Consider the following 26,734-nt stretch of genomic DNA (forward strand, 5'->3'; position numbering starts at 1 on the left):
AATTTAACTGCACCATTTTAGTGGTAGAGCACAGGCTCTTTGTCACTGAACAGCAATGTTGAAGTGCAGTCCTAAAACCAGCACAAAAAAAGGCGCACATGCAAGTCCGGTAATCCAGGCTGATCACGCAGAAAAGGCTACTTTACTGCTGATTTTTAGAAGGGTTTTGGGTTAGTCCATTTAGCACCAACATAGCTGTTCGGGTCAGGCCCTAGTTGCGGAGAGTGCTACTCTGCTTCGGCCGTGACCTGTGCCTGGGGGGTGTGGGAAGTTGGGACTGTCGTTTCCAGGCCAGTACCTGCTTGGCTACGCGGTCAGTGTTGGCGTGAGCGAGGACCCGGTAGCAGTCATTTTGGTTGTAGGAGCTACGTCATGTCTTGCCAGGCCCCGCGTGGTGCTCCGATTACAGGCTGGATCGGCAGTGTTTCCCACCCGCAACTCGGTGCACCGCTGGCTGGCTGGTGGTGACGCACTTGCGTCGGGCTGCTGTCTCTGGGCCGGTGCGCTGGACGCGTTTTGTAGTGTGTTCCTCCCCTGACCTGCGGCCTGGTGTTTGGCGCAATCTGCAATGCCCCCTCCCACCCGTGAACCGCCTAGACCCTCGCCCCTACGGACCTGATGGCCTCTCTTCTGTGGCCTAGCGGTGGGGGCCTCTACTGAGCTTGACCTGGAGAGCACCTGCAGGCTGACGCTGAGGATCTGGCTTTGGGAACTCCGGCCTGGGAGTTGCGGTGCTGATCTAACTCTGCTGCGTGCCTGGAAGTCTCAGTGCATCAGCCGACGACACGTGGTGGGGCCGGACCTGAGGCAGCACTTCCATCCCCGCTGACGCTTGGCACCATTGGCGGCCAGGGACTACCCTTGCACCACTCATTTGCACACCGCCAACTAACTACCACCGCCATCCGCAACCTAGTGCCAGTATATATTCTGATCACAGGTTTCACTACGCAGTGATACCTGCCTCCTGTTCCCCTTCCCGTTGCTGCTGTGCTGTCTGGATTTGTTCACCACTGGGTTGTGGTCAAAACTGGCTCCCTGCTCTGGACTATAGGAGATCCACGGTGGTGGCTGTGTACATTGTGCACTCAAGTGTGGAACACTTTGTGGCTTTATTGACATTTCATAGCACCACTGCAGGGTGTCTCTCTCTGTTACGAGTGCCCCCTTCTGCTATTGATTGATCCTCATTGGGGATGGGAGAGTGCCCATCATATCTAGACATTTCCTGCCCTAGCCTACTTCCTGCTATAAGTGCACTAATATGGGGAAATCTGAGCGCAGTAAGCCGCCTCCACCTTCGAGCCCCGGAGGTCTACCAAGACTGCTTAACAAGCTGCCTCAGACTCTGAACTTGAGGACCCTGGTAACCACCTGTCCAATATAGCCAAAACTCTCCTTGCAGTTCATACCAGTCTGCAGTCCGTCAATGGGAAGATCGATAATCTGAATCTTCGTATGGAACACATGTCGCAGAAACTGGATAAACACGCACTACGTCTAGTGGAGGCCAAAACACAAATATCAGACACCGAGGACGGACTCCAACAGGTGACTATGAAGGTGACTTCCGTGGAAAAGATACTGGCAGTAATACAGGCGCACAACGAAGACTTGGAAGCCAGATCGAGGTGCAACAATGTGCGTCTTACTGGATTGCCGGAATCCACTAATATAGGCAGCCTTGAGACATATTCGCACTGAACATTTCTCTCAGGTTTTAATTGTTGAGAGGGCTCACAGATCCCTGGCTGCTCGCCCCTTTCCAGGTGCACCGCCACGCCCTATCATTGCCCATCTTTTAAATTACCGGGACCGTGACATTTTCCTTCGCCTGGCCCGTGAGAAAGGCAACATCACTCATGAGAGTAACACTCTAGCTTTTTATCCTGACTTCACGGCGGCTGTACAGGAGGCTCAAAGAGAATACTTACCTGTTAAAAAACTCCTCATGTCCGCAAATATTTCCTACGCCATGCTTTACCCTGCGCAACAGCGCATTGATGATAACGGCAAGCCTAGGATCTTCACCACTCCTAAATCTGCCATGGACTTTGCGAAGATTTTAACAAGGCGCAGCTGCTCCCCTGCTGCGGTGTTAGGCGGTGCTGCAGGCCCCACTGGAGAAATAGCAGATGAATGAGGTCATTGTCGAGTTATGTGAGTTGCAAACTGTGGCTTGACCCCCCCCCCCATGCTGCCTTACTTTGTTTAGGGTGCACCACTATTTCTCTGCTTTGGTGTGCCTAGTTGACATGCTCTGGGGTGCCTACGGGGTCTTGTTTTGTGCCATTATTAATGCCTTGCCTGTTGCGGGTTTGAATATTTTTTGATGGGGTTAGCGTTTTACTGTTACTGACATATCTAGCCCCGTAATGCTATTGCTCGGCCACCTCCCACTACACAGGGAAGGGTATTGTGTTCCTGCGCCCCACTATGGGTATTCCTCGTTACTGTTTTCTCCCTTGGAGTTGTACTCGAGGGTCATTCTGAGAGGTTTGGGATGGCTTTGGCATGTTGGGGTTGCTGAAGTGAGCGGGGGGAGTTCGGAGGGTTTGGCTTTACAAACATGGCTATTTTTATTCTCGATATTGTGGTTGCTGCAAATGTACCTTTACATACTATTGTGTTAACATGCTAATGATATGCTATGTCTCTGCTTTACACCCTGCAAACACTGTAGTTAATTGTCTCACTTGGAATGTCCGGGGTCTCAATTCCCCAAAGAAGACTTGTCAGGTCCTGGCATTCCTAGATGGGCATGAAGGAGTAGTTTCTGTCCTGTAACTCCAGTTCTGTAGTGGGGGTATCTCTGTTATAGTCATAATCTAGTGAATAGTCCCGCCCATGTGCGTGGACCCCGGCAATCAAAAATAATCTCTTAAATTGTCAGAAAATTGCAGAACTGCAAAGATACTTAAGAGAACATTTAAAGACAAATAATGCAGCCTATTTCCACAGGCTACACTGTCTAGTACTTCAACTAGAAATTCCACCAAAAATCCACAAACAGCAAAGCCTGTCCAGATTTCCCTTGTTTTTACTGCAAAACCCCTCAGAAATGATAGAGAGGAAGGCCTGGACAGACAAGCCCCATAGGCTGCCATTATGTGGCTTAAATAGGATACAGTGCCTTTAAGAGAACCTTCCAGAACTTTCTCTCAGTATCCCAGAATGCATAGCAGGTCCAACTTACTTTCAGTTCTTTTTGAAGGCGTAACACGCGAGACCTGTCGCATTCCTTAAAGGAACATTTCTCTCCACCGGGGAGGCGGGAGGGCGCTTATGACTATAACAGAGATACCCCCACTACAGAACTGGAGTTACAGGACAGAAACTACTCCTTCTGTAGTAGGGGATCTCGGTGTATAGTCATAATCTAGTGAATAGAATGGCAAGCCCATCCCCACACCAAAGCGGCGGTGGAGAAAAGAGAATTAACGCCACTATTGTGCGAACAGATTTCGCAGCGAAGCCTGCCCAACCTGAGCGTCTGCCCTGGCATCAGTGTCCAGGCAGTAATGCTTAGCAAAGGTATGAACCGACTTCCAAGTGGCCGCCTTGCAGATTTCTGCAATCGGAACATTACGGAGCAAAGCTGTCGTGGCAGCTTTGCCCCTGGTGGAATAAGCCTTAGGCTTACCTCCTAAGGTCTTATTAGCCTTTTGGTAACATAACTTTTACTTTACTTTACTTTAAACCATTTTATAACGCGCTCCATTACTGGGGAGTATCCTGGCGCGAGACAAGGGAAAAAGAAACAGACATCAAGACTCAGAGAATGAAAGAAAACACATCAGATTGTACTCTTGAAGCGGTGAGTTTTTAGATGTTTTTTGAATGCAGCCACTGTTGGCAAGGAACGCAGATGGAAAGGGAGAGCGTTCCAGGCCCGGGCCACAATCACAGAAATCGACTGACCACCAAGTCTGAACCGTTTAAAACGTGGAAGAGACAATTTAGACATAACTGTATGCAGGACACAATCCACCTAGAGATAGACTGCTTAGAGGTCGCAAGACCCGTCCTGACAGATCCATAATTGATAAACAATTGGTCAGACCTACGAATATCTTTGGTCTTATCCAGATAAAATTTCAATACCCTCCTAACATCCAGGGAATGTAACGACCTTTCCGCTGGAGATGAAGGATTCTGAAAAAACGTAGGCAAAGTTATGGTCTGGTTGACATGAAAATCAGAAATAACCCTGGGAAGAAATTTAGGGTGAGTACGCATAACAACCTTAGCAGTATGAAAGACAGTATAAGGTTCTTGGCAACACAACGCCTGAATTTCACTCACCCTGCGGGCCGATGTAATGGCCACGAGGAACGCCGCCTTCCAGGACAGGTGCTGCAACGAAGCCTTATGAATAGGTTCAAAAGGCTCCTTCATCAACCTGGACAGCACCACATTCAATTCCCATGAAGGCGAAGGAAGCCTGACAGGAGGAAACACTTTCTTCAAGCCTTCCAAAAAATCTTTGAGCACAGGGATCTGGAAGAAGGAAGTCTGCCAAGGGCATTTCCTGTAGGCAGTCAAAGCAGCAAGATGAACCTTAATAGAATGGACATTAAGGCCAGACTGCGCCAACTGTAGAAGATACAGAAGGATGACCTCTTCCTTACAAGTCGTCGGATCATAGTTCTTAGACTTGCACCAGATACAAAATCTCTTCCACTTGTAAGCATAGGAAGTCCTAGTGGAAGGTCTCTTAGACTCCTTCAGTATGTCCATACAATCTGCAGGGAGATTCAGATGACCATATTGCACTAACTCAGGAGCCATGCTGCCAAACTCAAACACGAGAGGTTGGGGTGCAACATCAGCCCCCCGAACCTCGTGAGAAGGTCCGGCCTGCACGGCAGCCGAATGTGAGGAAGGAGAGACCGGTGAAGCAGGTCCCTGAACCACCACTGTCTGGGCCATTCCGGGGCAATCAGTATCATCCGCGCCCTGGACTGGGACAGCTTGATGAGAACCATCGGAATCAGGGGAATGGGTGGAAAAGCGTACAGAAAGCTGTTCGACCAGTCGATCCATAACGCATTCCCCAGCGTCCCCGGCTGGTAGTACCTGGAGGCGAAGCCTCGGCATTTGCTGTTTTCGGCGGTGGCGAACAGATCTACGTCTGGAGTCCCCCACCTTGCGAAGACTTCTCCTAGTACTTCGTCGTTTATGACCCATTCGTGGTTTTCCTGAATCAGTCTGCTCAGTGCGTCTGCCTGAACATTCTGCACACCTGGCAGATGGGTAGCCGTTATCGTCAGTCCTCGAGCCAGAAGCCAGCGCCAGATCGCCTGCGCCTCCTGCGACAGGGTGCGTGACCTAGAACCTCCCTGCTTGTTGAGGTAATACATTGTGGTCGTATTGTCCGGGTGAAAGGCTTTCAGCGCCAAGTGAACAGCTCTGAGTTCCAGGAAATTGATGTGGTACGTGGACTCCGCCGAGGACCACGTCCCTAGAATCTGTAGGTCTCCGGAATGCGCTCCCCAGCCCTGGAGAGAAGCATCCGTCACGATAACCTGAGGGGGAATGTCCTTGTGGAAGGGAACCCCTCTGAGGAGATTCTCCGCTGAACACCACCCCTTCAGAGACTGAAGAGCATGCAGAGATAGACGCATCTTGTTGTCCCAAGATCCTCTCCTCTGATCCCACTGATCCTCCAAGCACTCTTGCAACGGTCTCATGTGCAGCCGTGCATGTGGCGTCAGGAAGATACAGGAGGCCATCGCACCCAGTAAAGAAGACATCGTCCTCACTGTCGTGGATGGAGCGGTCATGAGAGCCCGAGCCTTCCGAAGCAGTGATAATCGTCGCTCCTCCGAAGGAGACACGCTTGCTGACAGCATATCGATGGAGGCTCTCAAGTACTGAATGCACTGGACTGGAGTCGGAACCGACTTGGACATGTTGATGTGCAACCCCAGCTTGTTCAAGAGAACGCACGTCTTCTGGAAGTGTGCTTGCGCTTCCGCGAAGGAGGAGGCCTTGATCAACCAGTCGTCCAGGTAAGGGTAGACAAACACCTTGTTCTTCCTTAAGTGTGCTGCTACCACCGCCATGCACTTTGAGAATGTTCTCGGCGCAGACTTCAGTCCGAATGGCAGTACTGTGTATTGATAGTGATTGGCGCCGACCTGGAACCGCAGGAACTTCCTGTGTTTGTGCGCAATGGGCACATGGAAGTAAGCATCCTGGAGGTCGATGGCACACAGCCAGTCTCCCCGTTGCAGCTGAGGATAAATCTGATGCAACGACAGCATGCAAAACTTTTCTCTGCGAATCCACTTGTTTGCTTGTCGCAAATCCAGAATGGGCCTGAACTCGTTCTTGTCCTTTTTTCGAACCAGGAAGAATTGGGAGTACAGACCTCTTCCCCTTTGAGACAGAGGTACGACTTCGATCGCCCTTTTCCTTAACAGGATATCGGCCTCCGCCTGGAGCTCGCGCAGCTGATACTGCGAGCCGACCGGAGGGATCGATGGAGGAGGGCTGGTGAACCGCAGACTGTATCCATTGCAAACAATATTCAGCACCCACTTGTCCTGAGTAATTTTTCTCCACTCTGCCAGAAAAGATTGAATGCTTCCCCCCACCGGAGCGGGTAACAGTTGTCGGGGAAGTAAGTGCTCAGGGCCTAGACCCGGCCTGGCCCTTAGTCGCTGGTGCCGACTGATGGCCGCCTCTGCCCCTCCGGCGCTTCTGGAATGGCCTCACGAACTGCTGCTGTTGTTGTTGCTGCTGTTGTCCAGAAGACTGGCCACGCCCTCTGCCTTGACCACCGAACCGGCGTTGGAACGGACGGTACGTCTTCTTTGTCTCCTTGGGCTTCTCCAAACCCACCGCTGTGAGCGTTTCAGCTTCCGCCTTCATGCGGGCCATTTCGTCATCAGCGTGCTTCCCGAACAGGGTTTCGCCAGAGAATGGTAGATTGGCAACCCTCTGCTGAGCGTCCGGTTTCAGAGACGTAAGGCGGAGTCATGCATGTCGTCGCTGGTGTATTCCGTGGCAGAAACCATGCGCCGCCAGAAGAGAGGAGTCGGCTGCAGCGCTGATGACTTGATTCGCCACTAACATCCCTTCGTTAAGCACCTCCTGGAAGTCTTCCCGCTTGTCCCGCGGAAGGAGCTCCACAAATTGTTGAAGAGATTCCCAGAGGGCTCTGTCATACCGACCCAACAAGGCCGTGGCACTAGCCGCCTTCATTGAGGTCGCCGAGGTCCCACAAACTCGTCTCCCAGAGGAATCCAACCACCTACATTCCTTGTCTGGCGGAACTGTGGAGGAAGGCGTGGTGGCATGCTGTTTGCGCGCCGCCGTCACAATCACCGAGTCTGGAGGGGGCTCCAACCTTAGAAAGGCCGGGTCCGAGTCTGGAGCCCGGTACTTCTTCTGCAGTCTGGAAGGCGCCGCCTTAGTCACCGCAGGAGTGAGGAAAAGATCCAGGGCCGGTACTTCCAGGCCCGGCACCAGTGGCAGTAACGGCCGAGACAAATGCCTCTGATGGAGCGTCTCAAAGATGACCGATGTCTTCGGAGTGGGTACCGTCAAAGTAATGCCCGATTTCGCTGCACCCCGTAACAGCACGTCCTGGAAGGACACCAGATCGTCGACCGGTGAGACCCTCGTGTCCGGCGAATCTGACAAGGTCGGGGAGTAGTCCCTGGTTCCAGACGACCCGGTCCGTGAACAAGACCTGTGTCTCCTGTGGCGCTGTCTAGATCGTGTTGAAGCCCTATGACGCGAACGGTCCCTTCTCCTGGAGCGGGAGCGCGATCTCCCAGCACGTGGGCACTCCACCGGTTTCCGTGGAGGCGGCATCCGTGGCTTGTCCTGGGGCTTCGGGGTAGGCGTACCCTTAGGAGGTGTCGGAAGCAGAGGCAGAGACACCGACCTCGGTGGCCTATGAGGAGGGACTGGCGACAGAGGCCGCCCCTCAGGAGACGGCGGAGGCAGGGTGGGGAGCGGCGGCTTAGCCGGTGGAGCCTCCTTCGGTAGAGGAGGAGGGGTCAAAGGCCTTGGCGGCGTATATACCACCGAGTACCTCGTGCCCGAGGACTTCTTCGAGGGAGGGGCCTGTGATCCAGACCCTCCAGAGCGTGAGCGACGCCTCCTACGTCCGTTACCAGAGCCAGCGTGACTTTTGGTGCCAGAATCCCTCTTGCGCCTCTTAGAGGAGGTTGAGATCCCTGGTGATGCTGATCTCTTCCTGCTCGACGTCGAGCGTCGTTTTTCAGGTGTGGAACGGCGATCTCTCGACTCTGGCGTCGAACGCCGTCTCCTCGACGTCGAGTGTTTCTTCCTCGACGCCGATCGTCGCCCCCTCGACGACGAGCGGTCAGACCTCGACGGCGAGCGTCGACTCTTTCTTCTCGATGACCGCTTCCTCGCGGTCTTCGACGCCGAGGGTCCCCTCGACGTCGAACTGGTCGACGGCGACCGGCGGTGTCGCTTCGACGGCGAGCGCCGGTGTCTTCATCGACGGCGATGCCTCGACTTCGACGACGCCGTCGGCGGTGACTTCGACGGCGGCCTGGCCAGGCCTCTCGACGTCGATCTCCCACGCTGTCTCGACCCGGAGCCCCGGGGAGAAGGGGAACACACCGTCGTCATCCCTCTCGACGTCGTCGTCGATGCTATCGACGGAGACCGGGACCTTTTGCTGGTCTTCCTGCCTCTGGGGAGCCCCCCAGAGGCCTCAGCAGGGGCAGAGGGAACCTTCCCAGCCTGCCCAGACCCACCTGCAGCCTGCAGACGCCTCTCTTCCAGGCCTTGGAGCCTAATCTTCTGTCTTTCCCTCAGGGTCCTTGTAGAAAAGGCCTGGCAGATGTCACAATCTTCAGGGACATGCTCATCAGGGAGGCAAATAATGCAGACGTCGTGTGGATCAGTCTTGGCCTTCTTCCTTCCACATGCTGGGCACTTGTCGAATAAGGCAGGCATTTTAGATCCCTAAAAGCCTGAACAAACACACAGAAGTGAACAGGAAACACCAAGAATCAAATCAGAACACTTTTAAATACAAAAAGTGTCAAAAAACTCCAATAAACCCTTGAAAAAGGGAGAGCTCAATGCACAGGGTCCTGTAAGCAGGAGCCGGAAAAAAGAACTGAAAGTAAGTTGGACCTGCTATGCATTCTGGGATACTGAGAGAAAGTTCTGGAAGGTTCTCTTAAAGGCACAGTATCCTATTTAAGCCACATAATGGCAGCCTATGGGGCTTGTCTGTCCAGGCCTTCCTCTCTATCATTTCTGAGGGGTTTTGCAGTAAAAACAAGGGAAATCTGGACAGGCTTTGCTGTTTGTTGATTTTTGGTGGAATTTCTAGTTGAAGTACTGGACAGTGTAGCCTGTGGATATCGGCTGCATTATTTGTCTTTAAATTTTCTCTTAATTTTCTTTGCAGTTCTGCAATTTTCTGACAACTAAAGAGATTATTTTTGATTGCCGGGGTCCACGCACATGGGCGGGACTATTCACTAGATTATGACTATACACAGAGATCCCCTACTACAGAAGTCGCGATTGCCCAATTACAGGAGCCACATCTCACACCCCACTCGGACGGGCAGGCTGGGTCACATTGGGCTGGTTATCACTTGGCGTCCTCATAATCCTCTTACTCGCGGGGTGTTCTCATACTAGTTAAGAAGCCTCTGCCTTTAACCATGCTCCAAGCCTGCATCGATGATGCTGGGCGATACGCTATAGTTCATGGGAAGTTGGCGGGCGTTTTAAGTACCATAGTGAACACTTACGGTCCGAATATGGATGATCCATGGTTTTTCAAGCGTGTAATCTCCATTTTGCGTGTCTGGCCAGATGCTGTGATATTGTGGGGAGGTGATCTTAACACACATTTAGATCCCGTCCGGGACAAGGCAAGCGGAGGCGGTCAGTCATCTAGAGCGGCCCAGGTCATTAATGATGGCATGTCTGAGCTGGGTCTAATCGACGTCTGGAGACAGTGACATGCGGAGGCTCGAGAGGGCACACGTTTCCAGAGCACACAATAGTTGGTCTAAGCTCCACTACTGACTCCTGAGTGAGACGGCGGGTAGATGGGTCTCCAAAACAACTGGGTTGCCTCGCACACTTTCTGATCATAACCCTGTATCCATGACGCTACACTTCCCCTGCACTGCTCGCCGTGCGTTCACATGGCGCCTCCGCACAGAGGCTCTCCTTGACCCTCTTTATGCCATTACCATTCGTGATGCTATTACACAATATTTTACAGAAAATAAGGGATTGTGGACAATGCGCTAATCCTCTGGGAGGCATTCAAGGCCACTATCCAAGGCACGTGTATCAGTAAATCCGCAGGTATCCTACAGGACCTGTGTGGACAGCTTAGTAAACTCGAAACCATGTTACATGATCTCGAGCGGGAATACGAGTCTTCGCCCTGTGCCCGGACATTAGCATCCATCAAAGAGAGCATATTTGAGTACACGGAGCTAGCTGAGAGGGAGGTCAAATATATTTCTCGCGACATGCGGCCTGTGCATTCGGGGAGGGTGGATGGCCGGGGCGTCACTTGGCTCGTAAGATTAAAGATCACATGACTCATCATACTATTACCAAAATCACTGATGCCAATGGTCAGGACCACTACACTACCCCAGAGATCGTGGAACAGTTCAGACTCGCATATGAATCACTATACACAACACTGGGGGTGGCTGACGGACGATATGGATGCATATTTTTTCGACATAGCCATCGCATGGTTATCAGATGGGCAGAGGGAGTTTCTCAGTCAGCCGATCACTATTGAGAATGTGTGCGCAGCCATTAAGTCTCTCTTGAATAATAAATCCTCGGGCCCAGATGGCTTCCTTAGTGAATTCTACAAAGAGTATGCGGAGGAGCTCTCGCCTCACATATCAGCAATGTACGCTGAGGCCTATGATTCTGGTGAACTGCCACTCACATTACGGGAAGCTCTGATTATCACCCTGCTTAAGAAGGACAAACCATCTCACACCTGTGACTCGTATCGGCCACTCTCACTTATAAACACCAACGCCAAGATATTGGCCAAAATATTAGCCACCAGACTCCAGCCGTTAATGCAGGGCTTGGCCCTCCCGGACCAGTCTGGCTTCATTCCAACTAGCTCTACATCTCAGAACATGGGTACTCTATTTGCTACATTTCACATACTCGACCCTGGGCTGCAGGCAGCAGCTGTTATGCTTGACGCTACCAAAGCGTTCGACTATCGAGTGGAGTTACCAGTTTTACATATTACGCCATATGGGATTCCCACCTATGTTTATTCAATGGATAACGTTGCTGTATACTAATCCCACGGCGCGGGTGCGAGTGGAGGGCCCCCATCGGCCTATATGGTAGCCCTAGCTCCCTCTCTGACTTGTTTTTACTCCCTCCCCTCACCTCCTTCTTGTACCTCAACCCTCGTAGCCTATGTATCTATTCAAATCTGTTTTTACCGAACATTGAGACCTGAGCATCATGGCTGATGCCCGGTGGAGTTGCTGGACAACTAATGAGGAGATTGGCCCTAGTTTCCCCCTCGACCGCCACCTACCCAGCCGGACATTGGACACAGTTCTTCCTCATCTCCCTGTTATGGCTCCTTCTTCCCCTCCTTTCCTACAAATTCTCTCAACCTCATTGTTTATTTTCTGTACCTTACTACAATACTGTAACTGATGTAACTTGTAAAGCAATGTTCCTCTGTTGTAGCGCTCTGATACCTCCGGGTCTAGCCAGCGCTATATAATTCCTTATTGATGTACCTTGTAATGCAACGATCCTCTGGTTAAGCACCGATACCTCAGGGTCTAGATAGCGCTATAGAACCTTCGCAAATCAAATAAACTAAAAACTGGTTTCCCTGAACACTGAGACCTGAGCAACATGGCTGATGACCGATGGAGCAACTAGACAGCTAATGAGGAGATTGGCCTTGGTTTCCCCCTTAACCGTCACCTACCCAGCCGGACATTGGGCACAGTTCCTCCTCGTCTCCCTGCTATTACTCCCTCATCCCCTCCTTCCTACGAAGCTTGAAACATTGTCTATGTGTACTGTATCTTACTATGCTCTTGTATCTGATGTAAATTTTAAAGCAATGATCCTAAATGTAAAGCGCTTTGATACCCTCGTGGGTCAAGTTTGCGCTATATAAAACTTTATAAACAAAAAAAAACCAAAAAAATAAATAAATACCCCATCTGTATTTCCAGAGGAACCCGCGAACCTCTTGCCTGCATCATTAGGCAACGACATCGGGCCACGGCCCTTCGCTTTGCACACCGCCCAGTCAACATCTCTCTAGATGCAGATGATATGTTACTATTCCTACGGAAGGCCCACATTTTTCTGGCATCAGTACTGCTGGAATTTATCCGCTTTGGATTGTTCTCCGGCCTGCAGATAAACTGGTAGAAAATCGGTGATAGTACCACTCACGGAATGCACCTCGCCTCACGACCTGGAATATCCACGTGAGTGGGGATATGGGTGCACAGAGACCCTGACACAGTGATACGAGAAAACTACGGCCCTGCTTGCGCCAAATTGGAGCAGCAGGTGGAAAACTGGGTGAGACTTCCACTGTCTTTGGCTGACCGCATCACGTTAATCAAAATGGTAGTACTGCCACAATTCTTATATCTATTTAGCAACATACCGATCCCGCTCACCCACATTTTTTTTTTAATAACGTGCGCTCTTTGCTCTTTAAGCTCATCTGAGGGGCAAAACAAGCCCGGATGTCTTGGAACACACTTATCATGGATTACAAACATGGGGGCTTCAGCGTACCCGACTTATATTTGTATTACTTATACGCACATGCACAATATGTGCACTATTGGACCGGCGCGCATTAATTTGTCCCACATGTAGCGATAGAGGACGAAGAGGCCTACCCTGTCCCTTTAGGATCCATGCGGACACACGTTGAGACAGACCCCCCGCCTCTGACCAGTGAGCCACTTGTGGAGTGGTGTGGCTCACTGGTTAGAGGCGGCAGACCCGGAAGCAGAGAACGGCCCGGGACCAGGGTTCAATTCCCGACGCGGCAGGGTCGTGGACCAGGGTCAGCGGACTCGATAATTCTCTCCTCGGTGCCTACTCTAACCAGGGATCACACTCGGCAACTCTGGGCATTAGCTTGCCTCATCTCTACAACGGCCCCCCACATTCGCCGGGGATGCCTGGTTTCACCTTGGAGATACCCAGAAGGGACCATCTCACAGGGATAGCCAGGACGGGTTCCCCAGCGGTCTACAGCGCCACGACGCCTCAGGGCAGCAGTGCGCTTTACAAGACACATACATACATAACACCATTGACGCCACTATAAAGGCATGGCAGGCATTGGGCCGCATGGCCGGTAAGTTGCCATTGTACTCCCCTCTCTTGCCTATTGCATTCCACTCGGATTTGTCGGTGACACACGAGACGGGTGCCATGCGCGCCTTTCACCAGGTAGGACTAGTTAAAATTCACAATCTGTTACCGGAGGGCGTTTTTTTAGCACATGACTATCTCAGTTATAAACAGAATAAAACGTCACTATTTACGTTCCACTTTCACAGATTGAATAAAGCTATACAAACCGATTACCACACCTTCCCTACAGAACTCGTGTCACTGCAAATACTCCACATCCTACTTACCAGCCCAACAAGACGTCATCTTCTTACTAAGCTGTATCGCGCTGCTAGGGAAGAGAGGCCACGCACTTACAACCGCAGCTTAGAAACCTGGAATGCTCATCTGGATCCGCCCTTAACGCTGCCAGACTAGGAATACTGCTGTCAGCTCACTGGGACCCTAACCTCAAATGGGAATCTCCGTATAATTCATTACAAATATTTACACCAAGTGTATCACACTCCCAGTAAGTCATTTAAATATGGGCTGCGGGATAATGACCCATGTAAAAGATGTGGTGAAACTGATGCTGACTTTTGGCACTTGTCCTGGGAATGCCCCAAAATTGCACAATTCTGGGTGAAGGTGATCCGCACATTATCCAAAATGATAGATATAGAGTTGCAATGCTCCCCACATGTTTGTTTGCTGGGATTGGTGCCCTATGTGAAGGGGGTCGTGGGCAAACTAGTGAAAGTGGCTCTACTAATGGCCAAAAGGTGAGTGGCAATGACTTGGTAGAGCACAGCAGTGCTAACAACTGCAGGATGGCTTCATGACCTGGCGAGTTGCCGAGACCGGTTCCTTCTCTATGTGGAGGAACTTCCATCCTCATCTAGAACTACGGACATCTGGGAACCATTATTACAATACTTACGGACGTATCAACTAATGAGCCCCGAGACAATACTGTATCTTAACTCTATGGTGTACGTGATATAACGCATGATACTTTATTGGTTTTTACAGCTATAATCACATGACAGACTTGATTTGCATACCCATTGCCACGTGGGGTTGTTCTATTTGTTTGATTTGTGTATGATTATTGATGCTATCCATATATAATGTGTATGCTCATTTAAGCCCTCAATTTTTTTAAACCTTTCCTATTTGTTCTTTTGTACTGCAGGTGACGGCATTTTGCATATTTACGTGCACATCTCCTTACAAAAATGCACTTCAATGCCAGGGATGGTGGATTCATACTTGACTTCTCCAATGCTTTTTTCTTTCCATTCTTTTTTGCATTTTTGTCATCTTTGTGTGTTTAACCTACATCTTCAGGTTAGAGTAATTCAAAGCTAATAGTAACTTTTCTTTGTGACAATAGCAAAAATATTTCGTGTGATGTGCATTAAAACTAAAGAGGGTTTCTATAACTATTTTAAGTACACCTGTCTGCCGTTTTCCTTCGGTTTATTTGTGTGGCATTTGCTTGCAACACAAAAAATAATAACTATTGCACCAGCTTGCCAAGTCCACACGCACTGGTTTTGCCTGTGCTTGTTTAATTAATGTTTTTTAATTCAATCGCCTTGCAGACTGCAAAACATGCCGGGCTCTCCTACGAGGGTCTAGAAAGGATTTTCACAGTTGAAATAGTCTATAAACATGGTTTGTCAAAGAGAGTAATTAACACCAAAGCCCCTGCCATTATGTTAGTGATTTCTTGTAACAATATGCCTGTTTATAGGCTTTATCTCAGGGAATTAAAAAATCACCAGGCATCTGACATAGCTCCTCAATTAACTAATTACATCTATAGCCTTTAAAATTGGCTTGTCACCATAACAATTCAGTTGTGTTATATTGAGGAGATTTCCCACAGGGCAAACGTCGGGTACACATTTTTTCATAGCTTTTCATAATAAACAGATCCCGTCCTTCACTAAATTCAAAATGTGCCTTAAAGCCCTCCTCTTCAACCGCTCCAATCCGAAGGGATAACCAACGCCTAACCCTACCCCGCGCTGGCTCCACTCCATCTGACTCACCACAGCCAAAACCGAGGCTTCCCCAGGTCTCCTGAACTACCTCAACAATGCATGCAACAAGATCACCCCAAGACTCTACTACTACCTCTAGAATTTGCAGCACCCTTGAACTACCTCTACAATTGCATGCAACAAAACTTCCTCAGTACTCTACTACTACCTCAAGAATTTGCAGCACCTGTGGACTTCCAAACTTTTGTTTGAGACTGCTTTATTAAATATCCCCACTGAAACACTGTTGTAAAGCGCTCCGATACCCTCGGGTCAGGCTAGCGCTATATAAAACTCCCAAAAGAAAGAAAGAAAGAATAACGTTTACCAGTGAAGCTATGAGGCCAATAGTAGTTAACATTGGCTTTACTCCATGACCATGTCATATTGACTGCATTGAGCATAAGCTTTCCAAAAAGACTACCATCAGGCATATAATCATAACATTACAAATATACAACACAAATTACAGTTGGAAAAGCAAAATACAATCCCTCCAAAGAGGTTCTCCCATGGATTATCACAATGTAAATCCACTGCTCCATGTTGTTTTTAAAGGCTGTAACCACCAAACCCACCATACTGCTCTACAGGCTTTAATACGGAGTAACAACAATCTACTCTTACATGCATATTGGTTTTCACATCTGCTTTTTACAATTGATAGGTCAGGCCTACTACCTTTGTCATAACGTTTCATAATACACAGTTCATGTATCTGTCAAATAACCAATTCAGCCCTGCTGTATTAACTGTACAACTTCCCACAAGGCAAAAAGTGCGGAAAAAGCACTTTTGCAGCAAAATCACACTTCTCCCCAATCACATGCTGTACTCAACGTATGGGCGGAGCCAAAACCCCTCTCTCAGTAATGCTTCCCAATGCTCTTCTTCTGTGGCTCACATAAGGTTTGTAAGAACTAGGCTGTCAAGCCAGGTCTATTAATGACTCCAAACAACCTCACTTTCACTTATGTTGCACTGGTTCAATGTCTTAAGGGAATGCACCACCTCTTAAAGACACAGCCGCTTGATCATCTCCTTGTGACTTTTTCTATTGGCTGACTAGCCATTTCTACAATGAACAAATCCTCACTGATGATTCTGGAACTATTACATGTCTGCATGAGGGCATCATGCCCATAAACACATTTTACAAGGTCTTTAAAGCGGACATTGGGAACAATAGTATAATACCCAAATTCTTTCCTCAGTAGACCATGTCTATTTTTTGACCCTAAACAATTGCTGTCTGCTGCTGGAGTAATGTTTGCATTTTCCTATAACATAAGCTCCTCACATCAGCAAATCTATACGTTGGATAAATATAAACCTTAAACAAGACTACCATTCTATTTCTCAAGAAAACTCTGACATTGCATTGACTGTGGTGCAACTTGATATAAACCAGCAAGGACTTCATAGGTGATCTGGTAACATATATCCACATTAAAAAAAATCAGTTTTTAGAAAAATGCAAGTATTTAAGGAGAATAGGATTTGCAAAAAACACAAATGAAACAACTATAAAACTAGCTAGAACGCAACACACAATTTTATTTAATTGCCGAAAATATGCAGGTAGAATCTACTGCCAACTATCGTGCAATAGAAAGATAATAAAAAGCAGCAACCAGCACAAGATCGTCTTCTCTGAAGTTCTGTTCTGTACCAACCTTTTCTGGAAGCTGAGATTCTACCTCCTTCTTTAATCTTCTCAACAAAAACGGTCTTAACACTTTGTGGAGGCGCCTGATAATCAGAATGGTCTCCTCTTCATTCAAGTCCACCTAAATTAAACAAAGAACAGGAAAGAAATATGATGTATAGGCAGACTAAATTGAAACAAACGCAGCTGCTACATTGTAAGCTACCACTAACTAACTGTGTTTGTTTGGAAATTAATATCTTAAAATGATTAGCAGAATAAAAAAATAAAAAAACACCAATGAAAGCCCAGAGGTGTGACAAAACAGGCCCTGCACAAACTAACCAAATGAAAGACTCCTGCCCTTGATGAAAACAATTAAAAAGATGCGTTTTATACTTTATCCAGAACATTATGTATAGAATTGTGGACGACTTGCCATTCATAATAGGAATAATAAGCACTGAGGAATACCAAACTGTATCATACTCAAGAAAAGCTCAAACACTGACACTGAAAACAAATCCAGCCAACAGTTAACACAGTATTTTTGCCTTCCCTCCCTCTTAGTTATGATTAAGTAGTTAAGGGGTGAGGAAAAAAGGGGTGTCCCAAATGCCATGGAGAATTAACATAAAATGACTTGTATTCTACCTCAATCGCCATCTCCCTCGCAATTCGTATTCCCTTCGATCTCACTAAGGCTCCAATGAAAAAATCTGGTTGGCTCAACATTATACCTCACCTCAAAAGAGATTGTCACCAACCTTCTAAAACAATAATAAGTGGTGTGCTGCCTTTCAATCTTTAGGAAGATGAAAAACGTGAAGTAAACAAGCGTTTATTTATGAAGAAGGGAACCTCCGAGCTCACTCTATGAAAGCAGTCAGGGTGCCTGGTCTTGTAGAATCCATACTGCTGGAATGTTTCAAGGAACAGTGTGATAGGAAGATAACATGTTTGGGGGAGGAGAGAATGTAATAAATTGTTTTTTTTGGAGCGGTGTGATTACCCACTTCAAGGAATAATCACTACTCTTGTCTGGGTGTACCCTCAAAGTCACCTAATTAACCTGAGCCCAACCCCCTGTTACGTATAGCGCAGAGCAAAGAGGCTCAACTTGCAGCAATGTGTAAAGTATTTGCATCGTAAAGCTGAATCCCTCCAAGCTCAACACTCAGCTAGCAATGAAAGAATGCACCACACCTTTCAAAGTGAAAATGTTATGTTGATTCGCAGAGTGCACTTTTCACCCGTGAGAGAATCCAGGAGCCAGAGCTGGTGTGGCGGTGTGTGTCCTCCATTGCGTTTTTTTAAGACTCAGGTCTTCAGCTTCTCAGGAACTCAAGAAGTGAGGCGGAGACTCTGATGTGTTGTGGAAGTTTGTTCCATGATTTAGGTGTGATGTACTAGAAAGAGCGCCCTCCTGCAATGTTTTTGTGAATGTGGCGAGTGTGAGCAACTGACAGCGAGGCTGGTCATAGGTATCTGGCAAGCTGGAGGAAGTGATTGTGGATGGTCAGCTATGCTGGTCCAGTGTTGTGGAGAGCTTTGTAATTGTGCCTGAGGATTTACAATTAACTGCATTTGTGAATGGCGAGCTGCCAGGGGAGGTCTCTGAGGTGAGGTGAGATGAGATGTGGGATCAGTTTGGAAAGCAGTGTATGAGTCTTGCAGCATCGTTTTGAATGGTCTGAAGTCTGTGTATAAGCTGCCTGTATATTTCGGTGTAGAGTGCATTTGCACTAGTCGAGTCTGCTTGCGATGACGGCATGCATGGCAGTTTCTCTGGTGTTCTGTGGCAGTCATTTGAAGATAGTTTGTAGCATATGTAGGATACAGATTAAGCTCAATGTGTTGAATTGCGCCTTTATGTTGAGCTTGTTGTCCAGGATGATCCACAGATTTCTGGCTAGGTTGGGGGTATTGGTCTAGTTCTCTCGGCCACCAGGAGGCATTCCAAAGGGAGCTCTCATTTCCAAAGACCAGCACTTTTGCCTTATCCAAGTTGAGCTTCAAACAGTTACTTCTCATCCATTCTGCTATCATGGTCATGCAGTTGATGAAGTTGGTTCTAGTAGTAGATGTTTTGTCAGATAGTGGTTGAGTTGGGTGTTGTAGGCGTAGGAGAAGATGGTGATGTCTTAAGAATGGAAGATGTTGGCGAGTGGTCTCATGCATAGAATAGGGTCGGGCTGAGGGACGATCTCTGGGTACTACGCACATCAGGTTCTTAGTTTCTGATGTGAAGGGTGGCAGACTGACTCGTTGGGTACTTACTGCGAGGAAGAAGAAAATCCAGTTGAGTGCATGTACATGGATGCTGACCTCGTGGAGTTCTCGGATGTGTGTGGTGGGAGACTGTCTAATGCAGAGGAGAGGTCAAGATGGATGAGGGTTGCTGTTTCTTCATGGTCCAGAATGGTGTTGATATCGCCGGTGGCTGCAATGAGTGCTGTTTCCATGAAGTTGCTCTGTTGGATTGGGTCAGGAAATGGTTTCTTGAGGAGGATGTTAACTGATGTGTGCCTCCAGTCTTGAGAGAAGGTGGTGGAGGTGATGGAACTGTTAATGATGTGGGTGAGGACAGTGCTGCCCGGCGAAGCACCAAGGTTGTAGACATGGTGGGGGCATGAGTATGATGGGGCCACTGAGTGACAGGTCTGCATGGTAGTTATTTTTTCTCCTCAGATGAGTGTTTTCCATCTGGTTGGGTTGGCGTCTTGTTTGGTGATGGGCAGGTTGGACATGAGCTCACTAAGGTCTGGCTGGTACGTGAGGTTTTTGTAGATGTTCACTGGAAGAAACTGGATAGGTCGTTACAGAGTTCTTCAGGGAGGGTGATGCTGTTGAGAGAGGCAGTGGGAGTGGTGAAATTCTTGATGATCGAAAAGATTTCCTTGCCGTTTTTGGAGCTCTTTTCGATGTGTTCAGCTAGCGCTCTTCTCTTGCCGTCTCTCAACTACTGGTAGTAGCATCTGAGTGCAGCTTTGCTGGTGGTTTTGTCAGTGGTTTCGTGGCTGGCTCTCCATTTTCTTTCCAGCTGTTTGCAGTGTTGTTTGGAGTTTTGAAGGTCCTCTGTGTACCAGCTGGCTTGCTTGTTGGGTTTGATGGGGGAAAGGGAGTCTGTGCAGTTCTTATTTGAATTGTCGGAGTTGATGATGTCCTTGTTTAAGTTGACTGTGGGGTTGGGTTGATCTGCGCGGAGGGTGGTGAGCCATTTAGCTTCTGAGATTTTTACCCAGCTTCGGCTGGGTTGGCTGGTGCAGGTAGGTGCATTGGTTTGTGGTGTCTTGATATGGAAGCGTATTATGAGTGCTGAGGTTGAGTTGAACTTGATGCTGTCGCTGGTGATGATGATGGGGTCCAGTATGTGTCCGGCGATGTGTGTTGATTCAGTGACAAGCTAGGTTATAGTCCAATGTTGTTCAGGCTTTCAAAGAGGGTTGTAGCTGCAAGGTCGGTTCTGTCTTCTAGGTGGTAGTTGAGAAGTTGGAGTCAATGGCGAGAGGCGGGATGAAGTCTGTGACCAGGCTGGTGAAGGTGGTTTGTGGTCCTGGTGGTCAGTAGGTGAGGGTTCAGTTTAGAGTGAAGTTTTCAGATATTTGCATCTTCAAATAAAGATGTTCCTTTATGAGGTGGGATCGTCCATGGTCGTTATGCACTTGATGGAGTCTATGTACATGACAGAGTTCTTTCCTGGCTTGTAAATGAGGTCCTATTGTGCAATATTGTAGCCCACTGGGATTGCCATTGAGATGCTGGGTGCCAATGTAGAGTTGAGCCAGGTGCCCAGGAGGAAGTTGGGCCGCTTCTCAGCAGATCCCAGATTTTGGTTGTGCGTTTACTGAGCAAGCGGGTGTTGAATATGCATGTCCGTGGATCTTGGGGTGCAGGTGTGCTGTAGTGTTGCATGTGGGAGTGGAAGGTGTTGCTAGTGCTGGTGTGTGTGGTTAGCTGCAGGAACAGCAGCAGTGGGTGGAGATGAAAGCTCCGACTGTAGTGTGTGGCACAGCGAGGCATTGGGAGAAGAGGCGCTCTAGTCGAGTGATCAAAGGAGCGCTGCAGTGTATTGCTGTGGGGCGAGTGAACCAGGGTTCATGGCACTAGGCGCAGTCCAGACCGGATGTGCTTACCTTTGGTGCGTCAGTTGCATGCAGACATGCAACATCCGCCATTAAGTAGTTCATGGGAGGTGGGATGAGCACGAAGGGTAGTGAACTGGGCTAACGGAGCACAGGATGAGGAAGCAGGCGAGGAGTAGTGGGGCGTGAGATGGCGTGGCCGGGACGGGGCTGCAGGGAGTGCAACAGAGGAGAGCTACGGGGCTGAAATGGGGTGAAACCAGATACACTTGTTAAAAGAGGAAAGAAATATAGAGAAATGTTACATAAAAAGGAGGGTAAAAACACAGAACGATGCTAAATAAAAAGCTGGGTGAAAAAAGATAAAGATGTTACATAAAAAGCAGAGAGAAAGATGCTTGAGATGAGCAAAAGCAAGAAGCAAGGTTGCAGAGTAGAGGGAGCCTCGAAGTGGGAGAGCAGAGTCCACCAGGACTGTGCCTGGTGGGAGGACTGGTCACAGGTTAGTGAGGGCTGGGCCTAGGCATAAATGTGAAGGGTTTATGATCTGTCCTTAGGGTGAAAGGTAGCCCCCACGGGAATAATCGATAAAGTGTGGGCTAGCCCAACAGCAGTCTAGGGTTTACGTTTCTACAGTGGAATAATTGCATTCAGATTTTTTGTTTTTTAACGGTATGCAAGGCAAAGGCAACTATTCTTTCTCTCGAAAATTTGTGGAAGGGTGGCTCATATTACCTTGGCATTGAAGTCAGTAGTTACCATGGGGTTACGATTAACACCTAGGTTATATATTACAGTTATAATTACAATAGATAACACAACATGTAACTGGTAAAAGGAGGTAGCGGGTAAAGAGTAGTGCTAAATTATTATCAGTAAATTCTAAATGACAATTCAATCGGACCATTTTTGTAAGCAACAACATCTTTATTCATACAGCCCCATCAACTTGTTTGTGTCTTGTCTCTGTCCAGCCAACAGGCAATGAGAAACTTTGGTAACCTCCATCGTAAAAATCATACATTGTAGTGGCTCAGTAAGAAAGGGTGCTCTTTTACTTGATTCTCTCAAACGACAGCAGAGTAAGGCAGAGCACTGCAGCACCAGAGGCACTCAGTTTCAAAGCCTTCAGGCCATAGAGACAGAGGGAAGGAGGCAAAAGGAAACTACATCTCTAGGGAGATAGTAGTGGAAATGCAGTGAATCACGGTTTTCAATTGCCACTGGTGTTTCCTGTAAATATACAGGCACTAGATACAGAATATAATTGTAATGCACAAAAAATATCCAAGGAGTAGAAATATCAAAGCTCCGGTCTCTTTCCCCTTGACAGCCCTACAATAGTTCCTCATATGACCATATCCCTGTTCTAGATAGCAGTCTTTTTAAGTCATCACAGTTAGTGCTGATTTGTGTGTTCTAGTAGTTTCATGTTTAATCTTTGGTCTTAATTGCCATTTCCCATCTTCACTCTGCAAGCACATGCGCTGTGTCCTCTGTGAGAGCCGCAAGGTTTTATGTCTTACTTCCAGAGAGGATGTATTCGTGAACGCATACAGCCAGGAAAGTATCAGAAGTACTGGACTGTGTGTCGGTTTCTTCTCAGGAAAGACCTTCTAAATCCTTCAGAGTCAGATTACTTAGTTCAATAGGCTCATTTTGTTTAGTGCTCCACTTTGCAGTGATTTGCGACAGTCAGCATAACAGCAATGATTTCGCTATCGCTGTTGGACCGATTGGGAGTATGTGGGTCTATCCTTGTGTTCATATGAAGGCAATGGAGTATGGCTTTGCATCACATGGTGAGATTTTCACATGCTCCTCAGATAAGCACAGCATTTCCTCTTACCCCCAATCATCGCCCCAGGGATGCATGTTGCCTGGCGAGGCACTAGTATTAGTATCGACTACTGTTGAGTGTCCATTGTTTCTTTGTGATGTACTAAAATGGTGTACCTCTGTGTAAAAACATTGTTTCGTCTGGTAACAATTTTTTCCAATGTTATGGTGTCATGAGTAAGGTGTTGTGAGTATTTCATGTCAAGCTCTTCGTGTCGGTATGCACTCTGATACTTTTTTCAAAATGTGCGAAGTCTCCACCTGCTCAATCTCTCTTAAAACAAGCACTGTCAAATCCAATAGGTCTCGGCAATCCGAGAGCTACTATGGTTGTCAATGTTACTGTCTTTTAGCCATGTGTTATGGAGTGGTATAACCTATTGGCTTTGCTTGCAAAGAAGGGTATAAAAATTAAAATAGTGATACAAGACTCACAAACGGGTCTATGAGGACATTTACAGTGGAATCTAGGCGAGCTTAACTACTTTACCTCTCTGCAAGCAGCTGTCTTTTGCACAGTGAGCGGCATGCAGCACTCATGGCATCGACTAGAAAAGAAGCGCAACCCCCGTTAGAAAGAGGCCCGAGGGGAGGAGCTTGGCGGGCATCGGAGATGGCCGCTTGAGCACAGCGCTCTCCGGACCCTCGCCGCTCCCGGCATTTTATCCTGACAATCCTGATTTCCTGCAAGAATTCATGTGGAGGACGTTTGGCTGATGACCCTGGCACTTTTCAGAAATCGATTTGGACATTGGATTCCTGAGATATGGTGATCTGAGCTTTTGGGCTCCGCCCTTGAGGTGCGCCCGGGACGGGGTGCGGTTCTGTGGCCGTCCTGGAATTGAACAACAGCGGCAGGAGAACTAGCCTTGTGGGTCCCCCTCCTAAGTTTCGGTTTCGATTCTGTTTCGACCTGGGCCGACAGTGTGCGTGTCGTGCAGGGACTGATACTTGGAGGCAGATCGGCTGTTGGGCCTTCCTGTGAACTATTTGCTGGTTTTGGCGACCTCTACCCGTGTGGTGCCCTTTTTGGAACCTTTGGTCCTGCGATTTGGGTGTCGGGCCCGTTGACCCTGGTGGCTCGCCTTGTGACGCATCTTCAAAATGGCGGGCAGAGGGGACAGGGAGACGCGCAAGACGAAAACACCTCTGCGCGGAGCTCCGGTTCAATCGAATGTTATGGACCGCTATACCCATTCTAAGGGGTCCCCCGGAGCTGCCCTGCCTGGTCCTATTACAGCGTCCGATCGAGTATTGGAGGAGTCGGCGGAGCCCTCCCTGCAGGACATTATGGGCGCCATTTCGGGAGTGAGGGAATCCATCGGCCTACAGTACGAGGCCTTGGCCCATAAACTTGACACTGTGGCTATTGAAGTGAATCTGATTCGTGCTGATCTCGGCAAGACGAATGAAAGGGTACAATCATTGGGTATTAAATCATCCAGCCTCACGAAGGACGTATCGGAGCTCCAGACGGAGGTCGGGAATCTCCGTCGGGTGAACGACTTCATGACCCGACGCCTGGAGGATTTTGAAAATAGGGCACGTCGCTGCAATGTCCGTCTGGTTGGTGTACCGGAGAACCCAGAACCCCACTCGGTGGATCTCCTGGTTGAAGATCTGGTCTTGAACCATCTTGCCCCTTCTGGTCTTACTAAGTTTTTCACTGTGGAACGTGCACATCGTGTTCCGGGGGGCAAAGGTAAACCGGGAGCCCCGCCGAGACCTATTGTGGCGAAGCTTTTCCACTATAGAGACCGGGACGCTATCCTGCAGGCTTCGCGGGTGAAGGGCCCGGTGGCCTTTGAAAATGCCACGGTGAACTTTTACCCGGACTTTTCCCAACAAGTTCAGAGACAACGGATAGAATTTCGTGGTGCCAAGAAACGTCTTCGAGACCGGGGCCTACGCTATGCTATGCTCTTTCCCACCAGGCTTCGGGTCGAGTATAACGAGCGCACCCTTTTCTTTGATCGACCAGATGTTGTTAATGACTGGCTGGACTCCTTGCCTGACCGTCCTCCTGAGACTGAGCCCGCCGCTCACCCTGGTGGTGCCGAAGGTGGTGCGGAGATCTGACTGTTCGGCTCTCATGTCTTACTTTGAACACGTTTTCAGGAGTGTTGGCCGGCGTTCCTCTACAGCATAATTATTTTGTCTTTAGTTTGTTCCTTTTAGTTCTTGGTGTGGTCGGGGGCGGGTGGAACGGGGGCCTTTCCTCCTCCGGGGTCTTTGTGTAGAATAGGGGTCCTAGGGCGACAGGCACACTGCAGGTTGGGGTGGCTCTTTAGCTTTTTGCAGGGGTGCAGGGTGGGGGGTGTTCCTTTTCAGTTTGGGGGAGGGGGGTTGGGAAGTTCTTTCTTTTCTGTGTGTTGTTTTCAAGGCGGATTGCTCCTGTGTTTGCTGCTGTTTCTGATGTCGTGCTCATGGACGTGGGGTCTTGGATCGGGTGGATGGGATGGGGGGTAGAGGGTTAAAATTTGTTTCCTGGAACGTTAACGGTCTGGGAGATCGTATTAAGCGTAGTGTGGTTTTGAAATGTATACGACGTTTATCACCGGACATTGTTTTCCTGCAAGAAACTCATTTGATTGGAAATGTTTGTTATGCAATGAATAGGTGGGGCTACCGCCTTGTGGCACACTCGGGGTTTACCTCTGGTTCCAGGGGTGTGGGTATCCTTGTTCGAACCTCCCTCCCCCTGGCAATTGATGAGGTGATTCAAGATGACCGAGGGAGGTATGCGGTCTTGGTGGGTAGATATGAGGGCCGCACCCTATCTCTCTTCAATGTTTATGTCCCCCCGGGTTTGCAGACTTCTACTTTCACCGATTTGGGCCGCGTTTTGTTAGATCTCCCTAATAGTACTCTCTTCCTGGCCGGTGATTTTAATTCGGTGCTTTCCGGCCTTCACGATCGCCATCCCCCTAGGGATACTCCGGCTGCTCAGCAGTGGTTGGGTGGGTTTCTAGATACCTTTGGCCTTGTGGACTGCTGGCGACTGTTGCATCCCACTCAGCTTCAATACACATTCCACTCTGGGGCACATGGCAGTTTGTCTCGGCTGGATTATTTCCTGATGCCCGCGGCCCAGTCGTCGGCGGTCAGTGAGATTTTGCATTTGCCTAGGGGTATCTCTGACCACTCGCCGCTCTGGCTTCGTTTTGAGGTTGGGGTAGAGGCAGCGGGCCGAGTAGCTCCCATTAATCCATGGTACCTTTCCTCCCCTGAGACCCGTAACCTCTTGCTCAAGTCCATGGATGCGTATTTCCTGGACAACGAGGGGTCGGTCTCTTCGGCTGTGTCCCTGTGGGAAGCCTTTAAAACGGTGATTCGTGGACAGGCCCTTTCCTTGATTGTTGAAGCTAAGAAAGCCGGGAAGAGGGAGGTGGTAGACCTTGAGGGGGAGATTTCGGCTTTGGAGGACGAACTGGACTCTGGTGTCACACCTGAGAAACTTCACGCCCTGGGTTTGAAACAATTTGCCTATAAATCCCTGGTCACGGACGCTGCAAAGGTGATGTTTCGAGAACAACAAGGCAGGTTATATGATGTGGGTGATAAAGCGGGTAAACTCCTAGCGTGGTTGGACAAGAAAGAAAGAGCTAATCGTGTGGTGCCCGTGATTCAGTCTGCGAGTGGTGAGAATGTGACTGACCCGATTGCTATTGTTGACCGTTTTGCCGAATACTTCCGTGTTGTGTATGCTCCCGTGTCTGTGAGGGATGTGGCTGATTCTCGCCTTCTGTTGC

The 26,734-nt window shown here is 48.8% G+C and overlaps 1 protein-coding gene across 3 annotated transcripts in view; it reads right to left on the reverse strand.

Annotated features, from left to right (window-relative positions):
- The window catches only part of SMARCA2 (SWI/SNF related BAF chromatin remodeling complex subunit ATPase 2), a 1,851,064-nt gene that overhangs the window by 1,164,278 nt on the left and 660,052 nt on the right, over positions 1–26,734 (reverse strand). For all 3 annotated transcript variants that reach the window (XM_078675722.1, XM_078675721.1, XM_078675720.1), the window contains exon 20: positions 17,087–17,200. In XM_078675722.1, the coding sequence (XP_078531848.1) occupies positions 17,087–17,200 (114 nt within the window). The remainder of the gene's footprint in view (positions 1–17,086; positions 17,201–26,734) is intronic.

Source organism: Lissotriton helveticus, chromosome 2_1, assembly GCF_964261635.1.
Source record: "Lissotriton helveticus chromosome 2_1, aLisHel1.1, whole genome shotgun sequence".
NCBI classification, from domain to species: domain Eukaryota; kingdom Metazoa; phylum Chordata; class Amphibia; order Caudata; family Salamandridae; genus Lissotriton; species Lissotriton helveticus.